Source organism: Lepisma saccharinum, chromosome 3 (assembly GCF_977018435.1).
Source record: "Lepisma saccharinum chromosome 3, izLepSacc3.1, whole genome shotgun sequence".
Lineage (NCBI taxonomy): Eukaryota > Metazoa > Arthropoda > Insecta > Zygentoma > Lepismatidae > Lepisma > Lepisma saccharinum.
This window is the reverse complement of record NC_139231.1, coordinates 104,442,744-104,467,589: the sequence shown is the minus strand read 5'-3', so window position 1 is coordinate 104,467,589 and position 24,846 is coordinate 104,442,744. Positions and strand designations below refer to the sequence as shown.

Genomic DNA, 24,846 nt, shown 5'->3' with positions numbered 1-24,846 from the left:
GATACGTTGAGTGAAGTGAGGTGGATTGTGTATTGGAAGGAGTGTAGTTGTTGCTGTGCGAGAAGTTAACATATTGCATAGAATAGAATCTAATCGCTTTGGTTTAGCGATATACTTTCGAATAGTTATATAAGAATTATCTTGTAATCAAGGGGTCTTGGGTTCGATTACTGATACATATTCATTTTAGCAGGCAGAGATTTGTATTTTTTAACTGTAGGTTCAGGATCCAGTTCCAATAATATAGTCTATTTGACAGTGGTGGGACCAGAAAAGAGTTGGCAAGAGTGGAAGAGGCAAAATTGAGGCGAGAATATTTTCTGAATTCTGAGATACCCCTAAATACAATACCATACGAAAATCTTAAATTAAAATGATCGCCCCCTACACACACACTCCTTGGTGCTGTCACTGTTATCTTAACATAAAGCAAGTTAACTTTGTCAGTAATCTACCGGCCAAAATTTGATAATTTTCCCAGTACTATCTCTACGAACAAAAGCGTGTAGTGTCTTAAAAGGTTTAGATAAGTCCACTTTGCATAATTTTGGTGAACCCCCAGGAAAATTATGCACGAGCCGCGCCTGTCATAGAGTGTAAAAATTCAGACACAAGTTACAGTCTTATTGAACAAAAAAGATATGCAACCTGAAGTTCTACTATTCGAAAAAAGAAAATAATGCTATAAATACGAAATTATGTAGTTCATCATTAAAAGCGCCTTCAACCTCACTATTTTCAAGAACAAACTGTATCATTTCTTCACGAACTTCAGAACAACAAGTCTGAAATGGTACGTTTACTAGTCATCCTACATAGAAGTGTCAACTAAACAACAAAGAAGAATCCCTTCACGATGCAACGTCAGAGGTAAGAATAAGCGTCAAATTTGCTCCTGCCACGTAATTCGTCTGCTAAAAGGATGTTACCTATGATGTTACAAGTCTTAAGAACAGATGAAGACGATAAAAATGCAAGTTCGTGATTAGTGGGAATGAATGTACAGGTAATTTAGAACTTTTTCTTTAGAAAGCATTTAGCGATATTATTTTAATGCTAACAGAACTTAACCTAACTACGAGAGCATTTAGGTTTATTATTAGAAGAATGCTAAGGGACCTAATCTTAAAACATTTTTGTGAAAGTAATCGCTACAACTTCACAGTATGTGTTACAGACGTAATTGCATACATAGCATGATGAAATCACGATAAGACAAAGACCGAGTCTGCTGCCACGCGCATCTCTTTCGAGGTTCCAGCAGAAAAAGAACGTGGCATCAGACACTGCCTAAATACTTTCCCAAATACGACAAGACGAGATCTTGACCCCCTCCCCATTTCAATTGGTTTCTGTCAATGGTTGATAAGGTCGTGCCCCTTGACCACCTCTTGTGGTTACGCCACTGATCCAAAGTATTCGAAAATCCATGTTTATGTAGTTCGCTAATGAACCTGAATAATATTCATATTTATCGTGGCCGAGGAAGATTTTCTTCATTAAAAGAACGCGCTAAATGGAAATTTAAATTCGCGCCACTAGATGGCAGTAAAAGGAAATGCAAAATATATTTTTACATTTGTGAATAGTGATAACTAAAATCAAGAAGCAAAAAACTGTTGTGTAACATAATTTGATATTAATATTGTATACATAAAAAAAGTTAAACTTAACTTTATGGGAAATCCCTATTCATTTAGTGTTTCTGTAACTTACAACCTTACAGTCGAAGAGAAGAAATTTTGCTTCAAATAGGGATAGACGGCTATTTCAAACAACTCTGGCTTCCCTTCAATTCGAATAAATCTTTCGCCTTTTACTAAAGATTTCCGTGGAGGGGAGCAAAAGATGAGTTTATAACAAATTTTTCGTATGGCTTGGCTAACGCTGAGCCAATAATTGAATTTAACAAAAATATGTAACTACCAGTGATCTGTTTGCAATTTGCATAATTAGGTAATTCATAAAGCTACATTAATAGAAGTAATAACTGATTTCTCGCGTTTATTTTGTTGTTTTGCAAAATTACTATTGGAAATTAAGAAAAGTAATGCAATTTTATTCCAAATGTATTGTTATATAAGTGGGGAGACTGCTACTCGATCCACCAGATGGTGAATAACCAGCTGAACTCTTTTCCACTATTTTTAAGACTTCATACAGTATACTGAATTTCATAGTTATTGTATGTATGTTATTTATTAACTTTTACACACTTCGTCCAATAAATGTTACTCATAGAGTTTATGTTACGTGATCTCTCACGTCACTAATTTTTGGTATAATGAAAATTATGGAACCGTTTATGCTTCGGATTGGATTCAACATTCAATAGGAGAATATGACACTATAACCTGGTTCCTGTATTTTACACTGATTTTTTTCCCACCTAATGCAGTTTTAACTTACTTCCTCTCTTCAAATATTAACTTTCTGTTATTAGCAATAAATATAGTTTTGTCTGTGTTACTTGAAATTAACTATGCCAATTTCTAGATGTGATCCACGGACCTGTTCAACCCCCCTCCCCACTCCCACCCTCTGCCGACGGCCATGCGTGTTGCCAGGCACTACCCAAGTGGGAACATGCCCCCCCCCTATAACTATGAAATATTTTAAGATTTTGCAAGAATTTCGGTTTTGTCATTGAGTTGTTTCTGGAGAGATGCAGAAGGCAATATTTAATAAATTTAGTTTCATAACCATTGATGCAAGGCTACCAGAAGTCCCGATGTAGTCCAGACAGTGTATATTTGTTTAGTCCCTGTCGAACTGCATACGCATAATTTTAATTTATAAATATATTATTTTCTAAACATAGAAGAATCACGACTGTTGAATAGTGCTGGTATCAGGACAACTAAAGAAAATTTGAAAACACAGTACGATTCGAATACTCCAGAGTTAAATTTAAGAAATAAGCATGAAGCTGTATGCCGTGTGACAGCCTTTTCTGTAGGCGACTGTGTGGTTAATTGTCAGGGGTTGGGGTCTGTTGGTTGCCATGATATTGCAGCTCTACAATCCTTCTGTGTAGCTAATCAGTGGTGATTTATTCATTCTTGGTTTTGGAGTTTTAACCACTGTTATTTTCAAAAAACAGTAGCACATAAGCGGCACTGAAGGGGTTTTTTCATTTTTCATTTTTTTGGGGTTGATATCCAACAAAATTTTACGCAAAGATTTGATCACATATAGATTTAAAATTCTTATATACTCTGCCACTTTCAGTTTCTCAGTACGTTATTGAAAATTCGTGGCATTTTGCCAACGTTAGGCATATTAACTACTTTAGTTTTATTATCCACGAGTTACTTTGTTATCACACATGGCCACTTAACAAACTGATGTGTCATAGAGACTTGTAATTCAAGTTCATCATGCCCTTGATAGATTACAGACGTTCAGCATTCACTTTATCAAAGTTTTCTCTGCTCATTCTAAAAAGGCCAAGGTTTATGATAAGTAATGTTTTGCTGACAGGAAATGCAAAGAAATCACGAATTGAGACAGTCAATGCAAGGATTTGTGTCATAATAGGATCTGTAGCTCCTTTCTTTATAGCATGGTACCAGTAAAATATGTGAGTAACAAATTAATGTTCATTTTCATGTAGTTTTTTAAAATATTTTTTACGGCATTAGTAATTTTTGTGTTTGTTGTACTTCGAAGTCTGGAATCATTGTCCTTGAAGACACAAAATTAATGTATAAATCCAACGAGATAAGAAATAAGGAAGTAAGCTTCTTCTAACAGATTGTTTGCTCAGAATCAAATTTATGTAATAGAAACTGAGTGCTTTCAACGTCTGTTATTATTTCGTTCATGTGCCTCAAAAGACTGTAAAAATGAAATATTTTGTTTTCTTTATGTAATGTGAAAAAGTGCGTGAATATTTTGGCGTATAAAGCTTTCTTATAAGGGTAGACATGGATCTGGCACAACGGTTTTAGATATGTCGAAATGAAAACTTTGCTGAAACCGACAAATATTACTTAAAATGGCAAGGTTTCAGTGTGTCATAAGTGATTAAGTAATTACCGTATTTTCCGGTATATAAGACGCAATTTTTCCATTTAAAAATAGGTATGAAAAACAGGGTGTGTCTTATACGCCGATGCTCAGTTCTTGATTACCTCCATTTAAGAAATTTTCGTTGTTCCAAGTTGGACGACTTCGCTCTTGCTTCCTTGCGGTGTGTGGAGAAGAAGATTAAAATGTAAAAGGTATTCTTTCCTAGTTAGATTACGTAAGTTATTTGTTGAAAGTAGACCTACGGTAATCATTTTGACATGGGCAATATTGGTGTAACGCTAATCGTACTAGCTACAGAAAGATATGTATATTTACACATGATAATTGAAATATAGTGAACTAGTGAGAAAATGGAAGGAGGCCAAAGAAATAGAGAAGAAAGGAGAAGACATCATGAATTGGAATGGAGGACTCAAGATAAACCAGGAATGGAAGAATGTGTTAGAGAAAGTTGAAAAAGAAGAATGAACAAGGAAGAAAGAGAAGAGAGAATACCAGGGGAGGAGGGGTGGGGAATGATAAACAGGTACCCAAACCACCTGGAACCCTGGCGCGGGAGCAGTGGCGCTAGTGTCGCTAGTTAAAGTTACGGGGAAGCCTGTAGTTCGCATATTTTCCGAGGTTTCAGAAAGCTTGGTGGATCTATAGTTCCAGACTCTTGCTAATATTGACCTGTCATATGTCAATCGCCTGCCAGTGTGGTAGACCCATTAGTCAACTGTCAACAGGCGATACGTATTTAATTCCTTTGGAGAAATCGTCCAAGATAAGGACTGTCAACATGATTTTTTTTGTTTGGCTAGTCACTCTGCTATGTGTATGTAATCTTTCTGTGTGTGTATTTCATCATTGCAGTTTAGTTCATCGTCTGAGGAAGACCCTGATACAGGGTTGAAACGTTACATGTTAAGTGTTTTTATATCTTAATAAACTGCCTTGGTCAGCAACTTAGTGTTTTTACACATGATAATACATTTGTGTATATTTCTTTCATTAATGCTAACAATTACATCTTCCCCACCCATGTAAAAGTTTGATAGTAGGGCGTGTTGTGGCCAGCGGCGACGTTAATGGGGGCAATCACACTCATTGTTTCTAATTTCAAATTAATATTTGGACTGTCAATGATATCATTATTTCTATATACGACTTCTGAGATTTTCCATCCATCTGCTATTCTGGTGCCCATTTAATTAAGGGGGAGAGATTGCTACTAGTAATTATGACACACGCACACACATACAGGGTAGTCATAAATGAATGGTGGGTTTCGTAAGTGAATTAAAACGGCTGCTCACTATCTTATACGAGTGTATGTAAAGTTCCTTTATGCTTATTGCAAAGCCTAATCGCGGATATGAGGATGATTGATGATATGATGAAATTGATGAAAGTACACTCACAGTCACAAAGAACATCCATACCCAGAACGGGATTAGAACTAGACACCCCTGGCGTCGTAGCGCCCTGAGCTAATCACTACGGAACAGAGGTCGACACTTTCATGGTCACATCACGTGTATTTATCTATTATTGAGGTGAATCGCGTGCAGATTTTGGAAGCTGAGAGGGAGCTGAGAGGGAGCCACGACCGCAAATAGTTTGAAAACCACCATTTTTTTTTTGTTTTTGTTTTTTTTTTACTTCGCTTTTATACCACTTTTGGCTAATTTGCTAAGATGGGGATGAGTGATTATATGATGAAATTGACGAATGAACACTCACAAACACCCATACTCAAGCCGGGATTCGAACCCAGGACCCCTGATGTGCGATGTGCGATGTGCCAACCACTCCGCCACGGGGCCGGCAAAAGAAACACTGTTATAAACCAATCTCCGTACACTATCTCGCACTTTTCTTTTCTCAGAACCAAATATGCAATAATGAAGTCCGAAGAAACAAAGAAGATTCGGAAGGTGAATGGTGGGAAACAACAGACAGTCGCTCCTGATGGAGGCTGGGGGTGGATCGTCATTCTTGGCATTGTCATCACTAACGTAAGTAGCTATATACATTTATATTTTAATGATTTTGGCTTTGTGAATAAGAATGCGTTTAAAATAAAAAAAATATACATACTACCATTTACTCGCCTTTCAAAATAAATTTACATTACTTCTCCAATTTTTTTTTATTCAACCGTGTATGAGAGTAATTAATTAGAAACTTTTGAGTCTTTACTTGTGCCAATGATTGTACGTACTACAGTTACCTTACTGTTCGGTATTTACAATGTTTGTAATTTTACCATGGGGTAGTTCCTCACAAGGTGCACATTTATATCAATTCTATTGAAGTGCAGTCGCTCGCATATTAAACAGTCTAAAAGCAACTCGAAATGTCGATTATTAAGCTTCACAACGTCTACAAAAAATAACATCAACAAACGTGTAATTCCGTGAAATTCTTGTGGATATCAAAAACAACACTCCTTTAACTTGTCGTTTTCACTAATCAGAACACTTTCTTGCAATTTTTTTGGTCCGACATATTATTGTCCGAAATGTCCTCTTTTCATTCTTGTGCTTTGTGGAGTTCCATTGTGTAACGTGCTCCTATAGTACTTTAAGAAGCAGCACTTTCGTGTTTCCATCCGAAGCTGGTCACGTAGATTTCCGTCTTGTTGACTCAGGGTGACTGTGGCTTCTAAAATTACTTCAACTTTGTTTCAAATCTCTTTCAGGTCTCCTACCTTCCTGTTATCCAGAATTATGGTTTGATCTTCAACAAACGGTTCGAAAGACTTGGTATCACAGCCACAGAGACGGCCTTCATTTTCAACTTCAACAACGCTATAACGTCATGCATCGGTGAGATATTCCAACAAACTTAGTTCTTACTCTAGTAGAAATTTTCTGATGTCATACTGACTTCTTATTGGCTGGGACAGGTTCTGTAGCCTTTCTTGGGAAATTCATTTTAGACAGAAACACCTCATCTGTTATGAACAGTGTGTGATTTGATGTGGTGCTGAGACCGGACAAATCTCGGTTTCTCGTCTAAAAATGAAGACAAGAAACGAGAGCAGACACTTCGAGAGAGACCAAAGGCGAAACCGAGACTTACTGTCAAAGATTCTGCTCTAGTGACGTGCTTGGAATAAGAAACCTCTCTTCCACTTTCGACATAATACACCCCGAGCTGGCTCAGTGGTATATAACTTACTATCTTGCCATCGAAGTAAAATTCGGTGATGCATTGCAAAATGTTTAAAATTACAAGATATTTAGATCATTTAGGCCTGTAAAATTGATCTGTCCAATATCATTGTGCAAAATGTATAGCTAACAAGTGGTCCGGAAATAAATCCATAAATCCATCAAAACATGTGAAGCTTTGGAAGAGAGGGAAGATTTATGCAAACACTCCTGAGTATTTTGTAGTGAAACTAATCAGCAAAAGACAATGCTGCAAGTTCAGTGCTGTATTTTATTCCTTATTCACTCATTTCCAGGTCTAATAAATGGACCCATATTGAAGCGGCTGGCTTTCAGGAAGTACGCATTACTAGGTGCTGTGGTGAGTGCAACAGGAGTCACTTTGATAAGCCAAGCAAGCAGTTTCTTCTCCTATGCGATGACATTTGGAGTTTTCATGGGTAAGTGATTCCCTCGCATTAATAATTCTCTATATTTTCTAAGCGAAAATACGTATGCCAACCAGGGGTACCCACAGACGGGTTTGAGGACGTAGGTTGCGCCAAGCAAACTTTTGGGGGGGGGGGGAGGAGGATTTTTTTCCAATACAGCATTGGACAGAAGTTGAACATTGTTAATATGCAATAATCACTTCCTATACTGCTAAAATACTGCTAAGGGATGGGTAATAAGTATTATTTGAGGGCGGACAGTGCCCAGTTCTTATTACCTTTTAAATTGTCAGGTAAATTCTTGTGGGAAGATTAAGCATTGGGGGGGGGGGGTACTATGAAACTCTTGACTATCAACGTTAAGTCTTAGATTATCACGGGAATTCTACTACAGGGGATATTGAGCATTAAATAGGGGGACTCTTGAGGGGATATCCAGGTATTGGATATCAATGTTACGTCTTAGATTGACACAGAATTTCCATAGTAAGGGGGGGGGGGGATCCAACTTTGAAATAAGGTTGAGTGATGATATGAAACTGATAAAGGGACACTCACAAAAACACCCATGCTCAGGGTCGGATTCGAACCCGGAACCCCAGGCGTCACTGTCAAACATAAGATGAAGATTTATAATTTTATATTTATTATTTTTGACTTTACGCTAATTTTCTCCTTTTCTTAATCCAAAGTGAAAGTTTTACAATAAATATTCCAGAGTTCATCTTTAATTTTGCCTTAGAATACGGTGTTACGAAGGTAAAAGAAACTAATGAAGGACTAAAATTAAACGGCGTGACTCAGCTGTTAGCATATGCAGATGATGTAGATTTACTGGGGAATGATGTAAATACAATTAAGAATAGTGCTAAAATATTTTTTAAAGCAGCTAGAGAGATAGGTTTGGAAGTTAGCAAGGAGAAAACTAAATATATGCTTACAGGCCGAAACCAAGTGTTAGGTAATAATCAAAATCTAATTAGTGATAACAACTCGTTGGAACCAGTTTCCAAATTCAAGCACTTAGAAGTAATACTAACAAATGAAAATGATATTAAAGAGGAAATAAAAAGCAGGCTTAATTCAGGAAATGCATGTTACTTTTCTCTTCATAAACTTTTGTCTTCTCGTCTAATATCTAAGAAACTAAAAGTTAAAATATACAAAACAGTAATTTTGCCTGTAATATTATATGGATGCGAAACTTGGTCCCTTACATTGAAAGAAGAACATAAATTGAGAGTATTTGAAAATAAGATCCTTAGGAAAATCTTTGGACCTAAAAGGGATGAGGAGACAGGTGAGTGGAGAAGGTTACATAATTTAGAACTACATAATTTGTATTCATGTCCAGACATTATTAGAATAATTAAATCAAGAAGACTTAGGTGGGCAGGCCATGTGGCACGAATGGGAGAGGAAAGAGGAGTTTACAGGATTCTTGTTGGGAAACCTGATGGTAAGAGACCAGTAGGAAGGCCAAGACGAAGATGGAGGGACAACGTCGAGATGGACCTAATGGAAATCGGTAGGGATGGAAAAGAGTATATAGATCTTGCTCAAGATAGGGACAGATGGAAGGCCTGTGTTGCTGCAGGCATGAACCTTCGGGTTTAAGAAGGCTAAAGAGTTAGTTAGTTAGTTAGAGTTCATCGACTTCATAAATCATTGCGCTTGTTGTAATTGTTGCTTCTCGATTCAATGCCCTTCTTCCTCTTCTAGGTGCGGGATTCGGGATGCTGAGAGGTTCCAGCAACTTGGCTCTGAACTCCTATTTCAAAAACAAGCGAGCAATAGCGACAGGAGTCCTGCTAAGTGGGATGTCGATTGGATCCATTTTAATGCCCCTCCTCATAACCGTCATGCTCGAGAGCTATGGTGTTTCAGGCACAGTATTTATTCTGGGAGGTATTTCCTTCAATGCCATCGCTGGATCGTTGCTTTTGCAGCCAGTTGAATGGCACTTGCGTCCTCTACGTACAACGTCTGTGGCACAAGGAAACGAAGAAGCACCTTTCCTGTCTGAACAAACAGATCAAAATGAAAACAAGCATCAAAACAATGTAAACAGTGGCGTAAAAGAACAGAACATCACTAATCTCGAGATACTGAATTCCAAAGACGTCAATAAAAATATAGACGACAACGTAAAGGACTGTGTCACTCAAAAAATTGACGTCACTACGAGCGATTGTGACACAGACGATGACGGGATTAGTAGACACCCCGGAAAGAAGAAACGCAATTTCTTAGCAAGTGTCGTGTCGTTTTTCGATCTGGACTTGCTCCGAAAACCTGCGTTCGTGAGCATCCTTACGGGCCTTGTGGCGATGAATTTCGCCGAATTAAACTTCAACATGGTTATCCAGTTCGCCCTGTACGAAATCGGATTTTCCAAAGAGGATGTTGCCACCTCCATGGCTGTGATGGCTGGCACCGACGTCACATCTCGGCTTCTGATTCCTCTGCTGGCTCAGAGATTCCATTGGAAGCCTCGAATACTTTGTGTAATTGGTATTTTTGGACTTAATCTAGGACGAACGCGTAAGTACTGTATGCGTGTGGATATACCAAGGTGGATACATAACAAGCAAGTCAATCGTGTGTTTGTTGCATGGGATGAGACACTTTAGCAATTAACAATAAATTAACGGCTTTGAAGGGCTAATGGAAAGTAAATTGTGGCACTTGTACAGGAGATTTGTAGCATAAAATGTTAAAGGGCAAATTGTAGTGCTGCTTCTTGTAAAATATTTCAACCATGTCGAATTCTATGTTTACGTTATTTAATAGTAATGTACGTAGTTAAGTTTTATTTGATTTTTCTTGCCATTCACAATACAGTAACAACGGCAAAACTAATGAGGGGTGGGAGAGACAGGAGGTCGGGAATATTTTCTGGGGGTCTGTGAAGGCAGATTTAATCGATTTCTAATATACAATATTGCACTGCGCCATAAATGTATTGTTGACTATACTACACAAATGTATTGTCTTTCTACCACAGTAGCTTTGAAGCTTCGTGAACTCTTACAAGAATATTTCCTGGTTAAGTTAAACATAACGAGGGCATTGCTGTTCTACAATGTCGGACATAAGTACAATCACAAGTTGAAAGATTTACAAGTGCCTATTGAAATCCAGTTTTTTTCAACATGTTAACTATTTATGTTACGTACTTAGAGACAAAATGGGAGTCAAATAACCAATGCATACTGCACCTCGAGTGAACTGTATCTCTGCTTACAATTGCCTTTAGAACTTATGTGCTTTCCAGGAGCACTACCCCCTGCTAGACTCCCCAGAGCTCGTGACAGGGAGGTTCCAGTTTCGAGTCACCAGACACAAGGTCAGGGCAACGAGGCGGCCATGATAAAAGGTTTTCAACCTAACCTAACCTAACCTATGGCACGAATGGGAGAGGAAAGAAGACTTTAAAGGATTCTTGTTGGGAAACCTGATGCTGATGGTACCGATTGTTCTCATTAATAATCACTATCGCAACTAAAAAGACTCCGGTGGGGGGATGAGATTCTCATACAAGATGATAACCACAATACGTATATTTTAGCGCTTTATGTTAATAGTTTTCAATTGTTCTTTCTTTCAGTTCTGCAATACGTTCGGAGTTACTCTCTAATAATCTCTCTATCAGCATTCTTAGGCTTCTTTAAAGGGATGCGATTACTTTTCCAAACACTTATCATTCCAAATTATTGCACGCTGGACAAACTTCCAGCGGCGAATGGCATCTTCATGTTCACCAGTGGAATACTCTCCATTTCTGTCGGACCTCTATTAGGTGAGTGACTGACAATCCTGATTTATATTCTTGGGTGATTGTTTAGGTAGCAGGAACTAAAGATAAAGTGAGAAAGCAGACAAATTGTCTATATAATATTTTACTCTACATATTTTTAAGGAATGCAATTGAACATACACTGATTCAGAGGCTGCCAATGGCTTTGTCGGTTTTTCTTTTCAATATTTGAAGATCGAATCGAGTAAATCAAAGTGAATGTACAAGGCGGTATAAATTTTCCTCATAATATTTCTGTTCCAAAAACTACTCGACCAATAATAATCGTAATCAAAATTCCAAATTGAACTAAGTACAATAACTATTACTTCAGTGTTGGAACCTTTCTGCAATGGTCAGCTGTGATTAAGTACAGAATCAATACTGTGGAGGTTCAGCATCAACTCCTCCACCGAAAGTAGATGTCAGAAGAAAATAACATAATTCATTTCGGTCACATATGTATATTATGGCATTAAATACAGGGTGGGAAATAACCTTTTGCTAGGGGTCCACAGTAAAAAGTAACAACAATTAAGAAATTATGGTAATACCAAATGTTTACTACGACAATTGTGGTTACAAAAACAAAATTAAAAGTTAGTATGTCCGCCGTTTGCTTCTCTCACAGCACTAAGACGATCAGGGTAGGAGCTCAGAAGATTCGCAAACAGTCCGTATTCCATTCCATGTCACGGAGGACTTGTTCGAGATGTGCAAGGAGTGTTGGCCGGGAATAGCGGTCCGGTCCACGTTCCACTATCATCAAGGACTCAACTGTGTCCTTCAGAATAGCCCCAAAGTGTTCCGCTGCATTCATGTCCGGTGATGCACCCGGCCATTCAGAACTGCTGAAGAAGTCAATGCCACTTCGCCGAAGAAGGTCTTGGTTTTAGCATTTGCCTTGAAGCAAGGGGCTTCGTCGTGAACTAACTTTTAATTTGTTTTTGTAACCACAATTGTCGTAGTAAACATTTGGTATTACCATAATTTCTTAATTGTTGTTACTTTTTCCTACAGACCCCTAGCAAAAGGTTATTTCCCACCCTGTATATAGTAAAATGATAATTACAAGCAGTGCAAACGCCAAGACTTCAAATTCAAGAGAAGGAACAGCATAGTTTTGAAGAAACATCGTCTTGCTTGTTCCCCTCTGGGATAAAATCTAAGAAGTCCACAGTATTAATTTCTAATGTCAACACAAATCACTCGAGAACTTGATATCGTCGCCTGCTACTACTGCCTCTACTACGAAGTTCTGTCAGTAGGAGAACTTGTGTGCTGTCAGCTATTCAAGGGAGGTGAAATCACAGCTTTTCTGGCCTGTGTAAAACCTCGTTTGCTACAGAAAGTCGGATACATGCAGTGAAAAGACGACGGGCATATACAGTGCGTTCATTTTGGCTCTGGGCCGAGATAGCGCATGGCTGCAGACGTCGCGGCATGGCGCAGAAGCCGGCATTTTCGACCCGTGACGTCCCGCTTATTTTTACGCACATATGTTTAGCATGCAGAAAATTATATTTATATTGCGAGTACTAACCTGTCTTACAAGAGTTCTTCAAAGTGGTGGTCAACTGCATTCACACATTTTTGATGAAATTTTGATTCACATATTTGTTTTGTTTGCAAGTTGTTTTATATTGCCATTTTTAACCCGGCGGCAGAACGCGCGCTGGGTAAAAATTACCCAGAAGAAAATTAATTCTTAAGTGCGAATTTTAATTGTTTTAAGACATGTAATTAGTAATACCTTCATTGATTATTATAATTTTATTAATTTTGAACATTTGAATTGAATCACACATTTGATAACAACGAGGGAAAAATAACATGTTGGAATACCAAACTGAAACGTAATGACCGCGCGTTGGGTGAAATTTACCCAGGCAGTGTTTCTTCAGCCTTGCGACTATTATTTGCGGGGAACCCTAAAGAAGAGAGTCTATAAAAAACAATCCCCACAGTTTAGATGAACTGAAGGACAATATACGAACAGAACTTGCAAGAATTACTGAAGAGGAACTTTTGTGTCTCGATCAAAATTTCATCAAAAGATGCCGGGAATGTCTGAATGCAGTTGACCACCACTTTGAACAATTCTTATAACAGATGTTAGTACTCGTTATGCAATATAAATATAATTGCCTGCATGCTAATGATATGTGCGTTACATATAAGCGAGACGTCACGGGTCGAAAATGCCTGTATCCACGCCATGCCACACCGTTTGCAGTCACTCGCTATCTCGGCCCATAGCCAAAATGAACGCACTGTAGAAATCTGCATAAGTAAGAGTTTTGTACCGTCTGTCATGAATACTTCATTTCTGTCAAATTGTAGTTAACACCATTTGGAATTCGAAAATTTCCTGTGCCATAAGGATCTATATGTTTTGTATAGTTTAGTACAACTTGTAAAAAGTTTCAGTTTTTCAAAATAATGACGATAAATACTACTACAGGTTGACGCCCCAGTAACACTTTGAAGAAAGCCAACGAAATTGTGGCATTTCGTACTATATTTGAAATAAATTTGTATCCAACGGACAACTACAAGAGTTCAATTTTTTTAATAAATGCTATTACTGTAGTATTTATACGAATTTTCTTTCTACGCTGAAATACAGGGAGCTTTATAATGCTTTTGAAAACTTTCAGATCCTTCAAATTTCTCACAGCCTCGTTACTCTGTAAGAATGCAGTCTAGGATGTACTACGTTTAAGAGTTACACCCAAATAGAGAGCGATAGAGAAATGGATAGTAAGTAAAAGATTAATAGAAGAAGGAAGATGAACGAAGTAAAAGAGAAAGGAAGATAGAAAGGGGAAAGAGATAGAAGGCAAGTTAGAGGCTAAAATAGAAGAAAGAAGGATAAGTGGAGGAAGAGAGAAAGAGAGAGAGAAGATGGAAGAGATAGAGAAATGGAAGGTGGAAGAGGCTAAGAGAGATGAAAGAATGATAAGCGGAGTTAGAGAGATGGGCCAGTCAACAAGGGATGATTTTGGGGTCCAATAAAGGAAAAAATCGGGGAAAGCTGGAACAAATTTTATTATCTTCCTAAAAGGGTTCTTAATGACATATTAATTTTGCACCTCTGTACCGCCCCGGATTTGGCCACCATCTTTGAAAAATGGCGCCCAAAATACGTTTCTTGCAAATATCTCGCTTGGAAAGTACTTTACAGCAAAAGAGGTTATGGCAGAAAATAATCTACATAAAATTCTCTACAAGAAAGGTTCTGTGCATTTTTCTTTTAGGAAGCACGTTTAGCAGGGACGGCGCCAGGGGTGGGCACGGGTGGGCAAGCGCCCACCCAAAAATTCCTGTGCCCACCCGATTGCCCACCCAATCAAATTCAGTAAGTACATATACTTGGATATATATTAATAATTCGATAAATAAGTGTATTCTGGTGTTCATAACATATATATTTTACTTCTGAATATTATCTATGCTAGAAATATTCACATATTATCAACCCATAAAAAGCCAATTTTGGCATTAGAAAGTGAAAGTAAATACTAGAGCTATTGAAACAAAAACTGTGATCAAATGAATACTTCCATGATTAAGAGCAGTTAGTAAGCTTAGGAGGCTCAAAATTATGCAGGGTATGATCAAGATTATATCAGAATTTAGGTCGAACTTGAGGACTGCAGCTCCGGGCCTCCACATACGTATATAAATCCCGGCCTGGGTATGGTTAAAATAATGTCTAAATAAGCAAATAAAATCATCAGCGTTACTTCCACCAGCAACACAATACGTTATATTGACTTTTTAATTATTATTATTAGAATAATTTAACCAAGAAGACTTAGATGGGCAGGCCATGTGGCACGAATGGCAGAGGGAAAAAATAGTTTACAGGATTCTTGTTGAGAAACCTGATGGTAAGAGACCAGTAGGAAGGCCAAGACGAGGATGGAGGGATAACGTTGAGATGGACATAAAAGAAATCGGCAAGGATCGAAAAGATTGGATTGATCTTGCCCCGAATAGGGACAGATGGAAGGCTTCTGTTGCTGAAGCCATAAACCTAGAGAGTATAATATAGTTTTAATCAGCTCTGCATTAAAATTCCAGAAGTGTCCCTTTTTTATTTCATTACAATTTGTATATACTTCTTATCTTCAAATATCAATATGGTATGTGAAATATCAACTTTATATTCATTTTACTAATAAGAAGGAATCACAATAATCACAATAATCAGTGAATAAATTTTAATAAACCAGTTATGTATGGAAAAAGCTACAGAATTATTCAATTGCTAATGAGTGGCTTATCCTATTTAGAAATCCTCGTTCAATACATAAATTTTGCCACATGAATCAGCCGAAAATGGCAACAGAATCTGTAGATGCAGCTGAAGTAAAGAAAAAAGTTATGTCACGAAGTACCCAGAAGACGATTTTATTAGTTTGTTTTTAAATCCACTTTTATGCTCAGATAGGCTGATCGGGACTAAACCTACAGTTTAACGTGGAACCAGTGTGCATTTGCTTCCACCAGAGGAGGGGGGGAGTCGAACACAGGACGTCTTCATTATAATGCGACAGCGTTAACCTTTGGGGAAAAATATACAGAAAGAACTCGCACCAAACGTGGCATTAGGAGGGTGATTGCCTGAGGCAAATATTTGAGACTTTGGGAAAACAACATCATTGTTCACGGAATTAGCTGCCTTGAATTGATCCACTAATGAAACGCTGTGCAATTGAAACTACCATCTCAACTTTCTAAGAGGTATGAACTAATGCAACTCCATTTTTGGAACAGTAAGTTGTGGTTGATTTGTTATATCACTAATTTCAGAAAAACGTTATATCTCGGATACTATTTGAGCAAACTGCTTCGGATAACTTTTGTTTGAAAGCAAAAACATCAGAGCACGCGACCGTGTACAATTCAGAAAGCCCAAGTGAGAAAAACTGGGTTGGGAGGGGCCAAGTCCCAAAATTTCAATGAAAAAACATCTGGCGTTCGCACCCTCTTCTACCGTTATTTTGGAAAAAGGGTGCAAACATTTGCATTGTTTTCAAAGAGTAGACCTTTTTCAACAAAGCGAAACTTGTTTCAAGTTCTAGTTCTCATACAAGCTGAAATATGAAGCAATATGTACAATTTGCATTTTGGCTAAAAATAGCTAATTTGCATATTAGAGAAAGGGGGAGGGGGGTGGGTTTTCTTCCTCATGACATTTCAATGTCTTGTCTCAACATCTGTCAGCGTTTACAACCTCACATACAAGTATGAAGGTCCCAAAAGCACGTGAATGTTGTAATCCGCACCATGGGTCATATATGACCCATTGGCTGTTTAAAGGTTAAGTCATTTTTCTGCTAATTTTGATAATGACGATGATAAGGTTCAATGGTGATTAGATTAAAGTTACGAAGGGGCGAAAACAAACACAAGCTGACACTCAAAATACAAACCCTCATAAATTATTACTTTGACAGTGGTTCCAAGCACCAGGGACTCGTTGCCTGAAAAATCAAGTTTCCAGGGTGTGCTGCACAGGATAGAGGTTGACATTCTAGTGTGTTCGAAATGGTCACGGCATGCAACCCAAGTCATTATGAAAAATAGATGAATTATTACTGGCACGGTGATCAACTTCGATGAATTCCTTGTGTCCTAAATCATTTTGTTACCTCAAAAAATATGTTAATGTAACCAACCATACGTGTATTGCTTCTCCTGCATTAGTAACATGACAGTTCAGAAAATGAATAACAACTTAGCGTGATATTCTGTCAAAATAGCCTATCATTAGCCTAGGAATACTTCATGGACAATGAACAAAGAATTTGATTTCCGTGTGTGGTTTAAATCATTCCTAATAAGACGTTCATTTTAATCCAAACATTCAGTGGCGGCGATTAGGAGAACCGGGAAGTGAGGGATGCGGTTCCCTCGCCAAATTTTGCCACTTTTTGCCCCTGCACTATGGCCTTTTTATGCTAAGCCTTTTCTACCAAGAAAGAGTATATTGTTCTTGCCCCTCAAATGTTGGCACCCAATCGCCGCTACTACAAACATTCAGATAGATTTCTCAGTTGTACAAACCTTGTAAGCTAAGAAAAGTGACCCCCAAGGAGTAAGAAAACTCTTTCAGTTAAAAACTCATACGATGAAAATACTATGCTCAGAAACATGCATTTAAATTACGAGAAACTGCACGATTGTCTACCATCGCACTTTCTATCATTGTCGCCGAATACATAAAATCAAGTATGTATGTATGTAATTCAAATTTATTTCACTGTATTAACATGCATACATTAGAATGTATGGCTGGGGTATGGCTGCGAATGTGTAAACACTTCCTTGTGTCCATCAGAGACAAAACGAAAGGAAATGGAACAAGATGCGAGAATAGATTAGAAAAGAATAAAGAGGAACACAAGGAAAGGAAAAAGAAGTAAGAGGAAAATCGGGAGTGTAAGAGAGAGGGGGATACATACGTACACATACATGGTCTTACATTTATACTGCCCACCCTAATCTATCAATAAGGAGCTTCTGCCCACCCGGTCGAAAATTTCTGGCGCCGTCCCTGACGTTTAGGACGTTAGAGGAGCGAGAAATGTCACTTCCTTTTTTCCGCTCCATTTTGCAAGAGCGAAAGACAAGGAAACTTTTTTGCAAGGTAACTTCAGGGCTTATTTCTTATTACAATACCTATTCTAAATGTATGAGCCGCGGTAGCTCAAACCTGTCGACATCTGTGGCGGAGTGGATAGCACAGCGCAGTGCAATGCCAGGGATCCCGGGTTCGAATCCCGGCTGGATGTTTGTGTATGTCCGTAATGAGAAAAACCGAGAATATTAGTAAAACGTGATATGTGTGAAAGTTAAGAAAATGGTGAATGACGGGGAATACTACCGCATAGGGGTATTCTTTTAAAAAAAAAATAGTCGTTTAGGCGTCTAATTATCATGCGGGAGACCCGGATTCGTTCCCGGCGGGGAGAACGCAGATTTTCCCCACCTGTTCAAGCGGTTCCGGCGCCCATCCAGTGTCGTATAAAGTGGGTACCTGGAGGAAACTCTGAGGTGTAAAGGCGGCCAGGGGCATGGTTCTGATCAGATGACCCTCCACTTCGCTTGTGCTCAATAAAGTGTGGAGCCCTAACTCCACACCTCCTATACGCCTTTATGACGTGGTGCAAGGCACAAGGGAGCACTTTGCTTTATCTTTTTTTACTTTTTTATTCTAAATGCTCCAACAACTTTTCTTGAAAATGTGTTTTCAAGTGGTGATATATGTATGTTAATTAAACAATAATTCTGCAATATTTAATAGACAATCATTTTTTTATTTGAAAACTTCCGCCAAGTGTTTATTGTTAATTTTAATTCAGATTTTTTTGTGAAAAGCATCTGCAATTTATATTTTCGAAAACAATCCAGGATAAATTTATTTATTGTAAATTGATTTTAAATAGCAAATATGTATTTGCCATTGTGTTTCTTACAGGGTGTCTAGAAGGCATTACCCTATCTTCTAGAACGATATATATTAAATTTAAACATTTTGCATGCATTGTCATCTATTAAATTGCTCTCTGTTGGGGAAATACTAATAGGGGAATGTTTGGAAATTATTGGTTACTTTTATTATTTTTAGATCATAAATGCATTTTTTTAAAGGAATCTTTATGTATTTAAATACCTTGCTCTGGTGATTACTGTTTGTTCTATACGCTTACAACTTATTGTAACTTTTAGAACCTTTTAGGAAACGACCCTTTTAACCCATTTTTTTAAAAGTTTTTTTTTATTAAGAGGTGTATGACGTCTCGTGAACGCATGCGGTGCATGCGTCAATTGTGGGGAAAAGGACAGCTTGCTCCGCGACGACATTCATGAGCATTTCTACATTCTAATTTCTTCATATAGGAGAAGTATTTATTTTCCACGAGAGCGCTCAACTAAGCTTATATTACATTTCTTGGATCTGAAGTGACGCATGCGTCAATTGTGGGAAAATAATTATTACTTTCTTTCACTTCAGATCCAAGAAATTTAGTATAAGCTCAGTTCAGCGCTCTCGTATAAAATAAATACTTCTCCTATATGAAGAAATTAGAATGTAGAAATACTCATGAATGTCGTCGCAGAGCAAGCTGTCCTTCTTCGCACAATTGACGCATGCGTTCACGAGACGCCTCTGGGTACCTTCCATGTAGGCGCTCAAAAGTCAACCTCACTTCCACGCAGTACACCCTGGACTGCTTTGTGCAGACGAACGAGGCTCTGGCGACTGGCACTATGGCCAGTATAATTTTGTGTGTGTTGTCCTGTTTTTTGTCCTTATGTGCTGAGTGCCCGTTTACAGCCTCAGCTTTTAACAGAAGTCAGAATATTTTAAGGTTTTTAGTTACGCAACGTTAGAGTTGTTGTTTGTAATGGTAAGGGGATGGCCCGCATATAATGTGACGGGGGCAAACTAGCCTAAGTGCTGACGCACCCAAAATTTTAAATTCAATATTCAATGTTCATTTTTTTTAAAAAGTTTTTTACCTGCCTCTTTTCCTTTACAGGTTCCATCCGAGATGCTGGCGGCAGCTACTTCGCTGTGATCCACACAATATCCGCCCTCTCTGGCCTAACCGTTGTCATTTGGACAGTGGAATTCCTCTTGACACGAAGAAAGAAAGGTAAGTTTGGAGCTCCAATTACTGCTACAAAGTTATTGATCAGGAATTGTCAAATGGATATTTCACAGATTCTGAAAAATATATATCAAACACGACATTTCTATTTTGTATTTGTATTTTTGTTTATTGTTCTGTCACTTTTGACTAACATCGACGATGAGAATGAGTGAAAATTAGACGAAATTGATAAGGAAACACTTACGAAGGGCCCAGGCAGAGACTCGAACCAGCGAACATCGGTGACGAGATTGAAAGTCAGCTGGCGGTTGAATACACTTGGTTATTAGGTGCATAGGCGTAGCTACGGGGGTGTGCCGGGTGTGCCTAGGCACACCCTAATGGGCTACTTTATCAAAGATAATTAAAGACAGATATTTCAATAAGAGAGAAAATAAGCGGCAGTTTGTAAGAAGTTCAAAATGTTATTACTTGGTACAAATGTGTGCATTATCGCTAATGAAATGAGTGTCTGTAGTTTTTCGATTTTTTGATGTCATTGGAGAAAGAAGATATTTACTGCATTCTACTCTGTACTGCAGCGTCTTTCTTCTATACCTATCACAAGCTGCACGTGTGAGAGAGAGAGCTTTCTCCAAGCTTTCCCAAGTTAAAACTAAATTAAGAGCAGCTCTGAAGCAGGATAGATTGGAAGCCCTCCTCTTGCTATTTGTGGAACAGAAAAAAGCTTAGTCTATTGATGTAAATGAAGTTATTGATGAGTTTAAGAACATTGTACCTTTTGCAGACGTCTCTCGTTATAGATGACTTGTATTTTGATGTATTTGTTTGTAACATTTATGAACATTTTGTGTGTGTGTAATTTCTATGCAATTTGATTTTTTTCTACTACATATATTCAGAAATTTTCAACATTGTCATTTAGTGAATTTATATTCCTTTACAAACATCAGTGCAGTTAAAGAGCGAAGTGATTGTGTTGCACAATATGCTATTAAAAAGGTACCAGACCTCATTTTTTTTCTTTGTGCACACCAAAATATAAAGTTCTAGCTACGCCTATGATTAGGTGCCAAAACTGGGGAGGGGGCAAGGACAGTTTCCTTCTCTTGGTAGACCAGACTTAGCAATAAGAGGACATAGTGCGGGGGCAAAAATTGGCACCACCCCCCAATCGCCACCACAGCTTGTATATTATCTTCAGTCATTCATTATTTCTTAAGAAATAATCACATTCAATTTGTACTTTTCTCGCAAAGAACGATAGATGGCAGCATCGTTGCTCAGAACTTATATTTGAAATATTTTTATTAAAATGGAAGTGGACACATCGAACATGCTTTTTCTGTGTTGTTTCAAGTTTGTCTTTGTTTATGTAGAAATGTTATGTTTTAAATAGTGTTTTGAACATATAAATTAGATAAACAAAGCATTTCTCGTGGTATAAATAATATTAACTACATGCAACTTCAGGTATAAAGACCCTTCGTTGTATGGTTTCTCCCAGTGTGTAACATTAAACTTGTGATTAATGTTTTCTATCTTTGTGGAGGAGTAATAAACGGTGGATTGTGCCGTTCTCCAATGCTAAATTTGTAGTGTACATACATGCAGCTTTTAAAGTTCATCTGGTGTTGTCTTGGGCGATGTTGTGGTTCCTCAATACTTCAGAAACATAATTCTCGAGGGGTATATAATAATATAAGATGATGCTAATTCTCACTATTATGTCGTGTCATCACGTTACACAATAAAAAGTAAACCCCTCGCCATTGTATTGGACGGTTGTGAAGATTTGGCTCCACATATTATCGATCTCTGTTACCCTTCAGCGCCCTTGTACACCCTCCCTGACTTTACTGAGTCAGAGGAAAAGACTCGAGACAGTCTCGCACAACATACACACACACACGAGGGTACAAGGGGGGAGACAGGCTCCTAGGAAGACAGAGATATGTAGAACATGAGACAAAGACTGGAATTGTCAGCGTAACTCTTTGAGAAGACAGTCGTTCCAGGTTTGAACCCTGGTTAAATATGGATGTGGGCGTTACCCCCACACCCCCTATACGCCTTCATGGCGTGGTGCTATGCACAGGGGAGCACTTTACTTTTTTTTAAAGCTGTTATCATTGTTGGTCACGTGAAACATAAATACGATAAGAAACTTTCTGTTTTATTTTCAGGTAAAACCTAGAGAGAAGGGGATAGACGAGACATGTGCATGCAGTGCAAGGGACAACAAGTACGAGCTGTGGAGTGAGAGGAACAATTCGAGCAAATGGATGATCTCACACAGATCTTTTACGCGTTTAATCTGGCGTAGTGATTGTATCATAGAATTAGATAAAATGTGTAGCATCTCTCTGGAATTAAATCTGAACATACTTGAAAAGTTAAAACACACCAAATTTGTACATAATTTGTTATGTTTCTGTTCAGTGGCCACGTTAGAACATATTTATAAGGCAGAGTAATAGGTTAGGGCAGAGGTTCTCAAGTTTTTCGTTTCACGACGCCTTTATTGTTTCAGCTATCTCTCTCCCTTCATTTCATTTCCTCCAATTCCAGGGGTTCCTTTCAGGGCTGCTATCCTATCAGCATATGTCAACAGGTGAATAACTAGAAAGATCGACGCATAGCGTTACGCAAAAATTAGGAAGGATACTTAACAAAACTTGCAGGGTTAATGATGAGGGAAAACGCTCAAAATAAAATAAAACCAAATACAACCCTTTTAAAATCATAGCTTAGCTGCATAACTGGGAGAGACCTGCGCTCGATAACCAGCTCTGAACTTAGAAGGAGACGAAGAAAAGTGAGCGGAAACATCCATCGCGACACTTTTGGCTGCTCTCTTGCTGAACTAGGCTTCGTGGCGGTTCCTTTCTCGAACCTTTAGGCCACCCTCTGTTGTCATCGTCCTCGAAAAAAATCATAAAAGCGGAGCTATAACAAAAAAAATCATGAAGACAAAGCGTCCATCCTCATTTTTACCTTCCTATTTCCTTCAATCACCTTTCAATATCCAATTTCATCTGTTTCTTTATCTCGGCTAAAATCAGTGGGCTAATGGGATACTCTGACCCTTCTCAGGTACGGGAATGGTAATAGACTTGCATGGAGTATGAGGCTTCGACTCTTCTAATTTATGTTGGCATAGGCTACGGGAAAGGAGATAAGATAAATAACAACATCTGTTTCTGAAGAAAATCTGCGTCTTCAGTAGACTTCTTTATGGGCAATTCTTTTCCTGAAGATGGTTTATTTTTAAGATACTTTTATAAATTTACATTTTAGTTACAGATCTCCATAAACATAGGACTGAACAGATTTTCTTCTTATAATCAAATCGATGCAACTCTTGCAATTTATTTACTGAACATGGATCAAGCTGTCATATCCGTTATAAAGACGACCAGGCGCTTGCTTGGAACTTTATGAACGCTCCCTGACATAATGAAGTATAATTTTGACATGACTGGCGAAGGTTTTGAGTATTGACTCCGATTTAATATAAATTGGACATTATGATCTGGCTTCAATATATGTGCAGAAATACAAAATGCTATAATCCGTAAAATATTAGAGACATCGACTTGATATCGGGTATGGCAACATGTTAACATGCCCACAGGGCGAACCTACTCATACGGCAGAATAACATTAAGTCCTGCACTTTAAGCAAAAATTGAAAAATATATTATGTATATTGCGTATAAGTTTCGAAGAAATCAAACTGAATTATCGTAAATTAACTTATTCTCACGCATGGTGACATGTTATCATGTCCACAGGGCGAACCTACCCATGGGTCAGAATAACAGTAAGTTCTGAGTTGAAATTAAACATTATTTTGCGAAGATATAATTTAAAATTTCAGAAAGCTTCAAAATAAAGTTTAAATGAACTTATTCTTTCGTATGATGGATGACCTGTTAGCATGTCCACAGGGTGAACCTACCCATATGACAGAATAACTATGTCTCTAAGTTAATTTGAGAACGAAGACTAAGTTCTTGAACCCTCCCATAAAGGGCGCTGAGTATTTAAGATGTTAAACCATCGGAGTCGGTGATGAAAATGCCCCTGAATTAGGTTCCGAAGCTGTATTTATACCCTCGCATGTCAAGCAGAGCACCTCCCGTGACACAAAAGATAAACATAGCTACAGCTGTGATATATATAATTAATTTGTGTATAATGGCAATATCTTAAAAGGTTAAACAGTATGCTCCATAAGGTTCATTTTTCTATGTCTAAAACAACAATTGTGACCCCTGAAGTTTATATAATATTCTCTACTACAAAGTTGTCACATTCTTAAAGAAACTTCTTTCCAATGTCCATAAGGCTTATATTACTAATAACTTCAACTGAAATTTAGCTCTTATGGCTTTCATAATAGTTTGATTCTAAACTGAGAACACACATTTTTGACTAATTGTCAACAATGGAAGATTTTGCTTTCAAGAAGCAAATAACAAACACGAAACTTCTCGAATGATAAAATTATGTCAATAGGTCAACTATTAAATATCTTATCTTTCATAACGTTTTATAGTGAATATAAAAAGCAAAATAATTAAGAATAATATTAAATATGACCGAATCTTTGATATGGTTCGGGAGGATCATATCAATCTAATAGTTGCAACGGTCAGTTAGTGCGGTTAGGTTGCTTGCCTTAAGTTAAGCAATAAACACATATTTCAAAGTCACAAACATTTTATGTGTAAAAAGTAGTAAATGTGCACATATTTGGAAGTAAGTGTCATTTCAGTGAA

General features: G+C 37.8%; 1 protein-coding gene and 1 non-coding gene across 2 annotated transcripts; both read left to right on the top strand.

The window, feature by feature from the left end:
* The first annotated feature begins 1,775 nt into the window (after window positions 1-1,775).
* LOC145986105 (U5 spliceosomal RNA) lies at window positions 1,776-1,896 on the top strand. Its single transcript, XR_014441540.1, has one exon. It is a non-coding gene; the product is annotated as a U5 spliceosomal RNA (small nuclear RNA).
* A 4,014-nt stretch (window positions 1,897-5,910) lies between these two features.
* LOC145985934 (monocarboxylate transporter 12-like) lies at window positions 5,911-23,673 on the top strand. The gene is made up of 7 exons (XM_083120074.1): window positions 5,911-6,035; window positions 6,722-6,848; window positions 7,493-7,636; window positions 9,350-10,171; window positions 11,238-11,429; window positions 19,985-20,101; window positions 22,246-23,673. The coding sequence occupies exons 1-7, from the start codon at window positions 5,922-5,924 to the stop codon at window positions 22,254-22,256; spliced, it is 1,527 nt and encodes a 508-aa protein (XP_082976200.1). The 5' UTR covers window positions 5,911-5,921; the 3' UTR covers window positions 22,257-23,673.
* The last annotated feature ends 1,173 nt before the right edge of the window (window positions 23,674-24,846 follow it).

Bases quoted from the DNA above. Each gene is read 5' to 3' on its own strand.
- LOC145985934 (XM_083120074.1), top strand. From the start codon at position 5,922: ATGAAGTCCGAAGAAACAAAGAAGATTCGGAAGGTGAATGGTGGGAAA. The intron at 6,036-6,721 runs GTAAGTAGCTAT...AATCTCTTTCAG, and splicing joins TTGGCATTGTCATCACTAAC to GTCTCCTACCTTCCTGTTAT. The intron at 6,849-7,492 runs GTGAGATATTCC...ACTCATTTCCAG, and splicing joins CGCTATAACGTCATGCATCG to GTCTAATAAATGGACCCATA.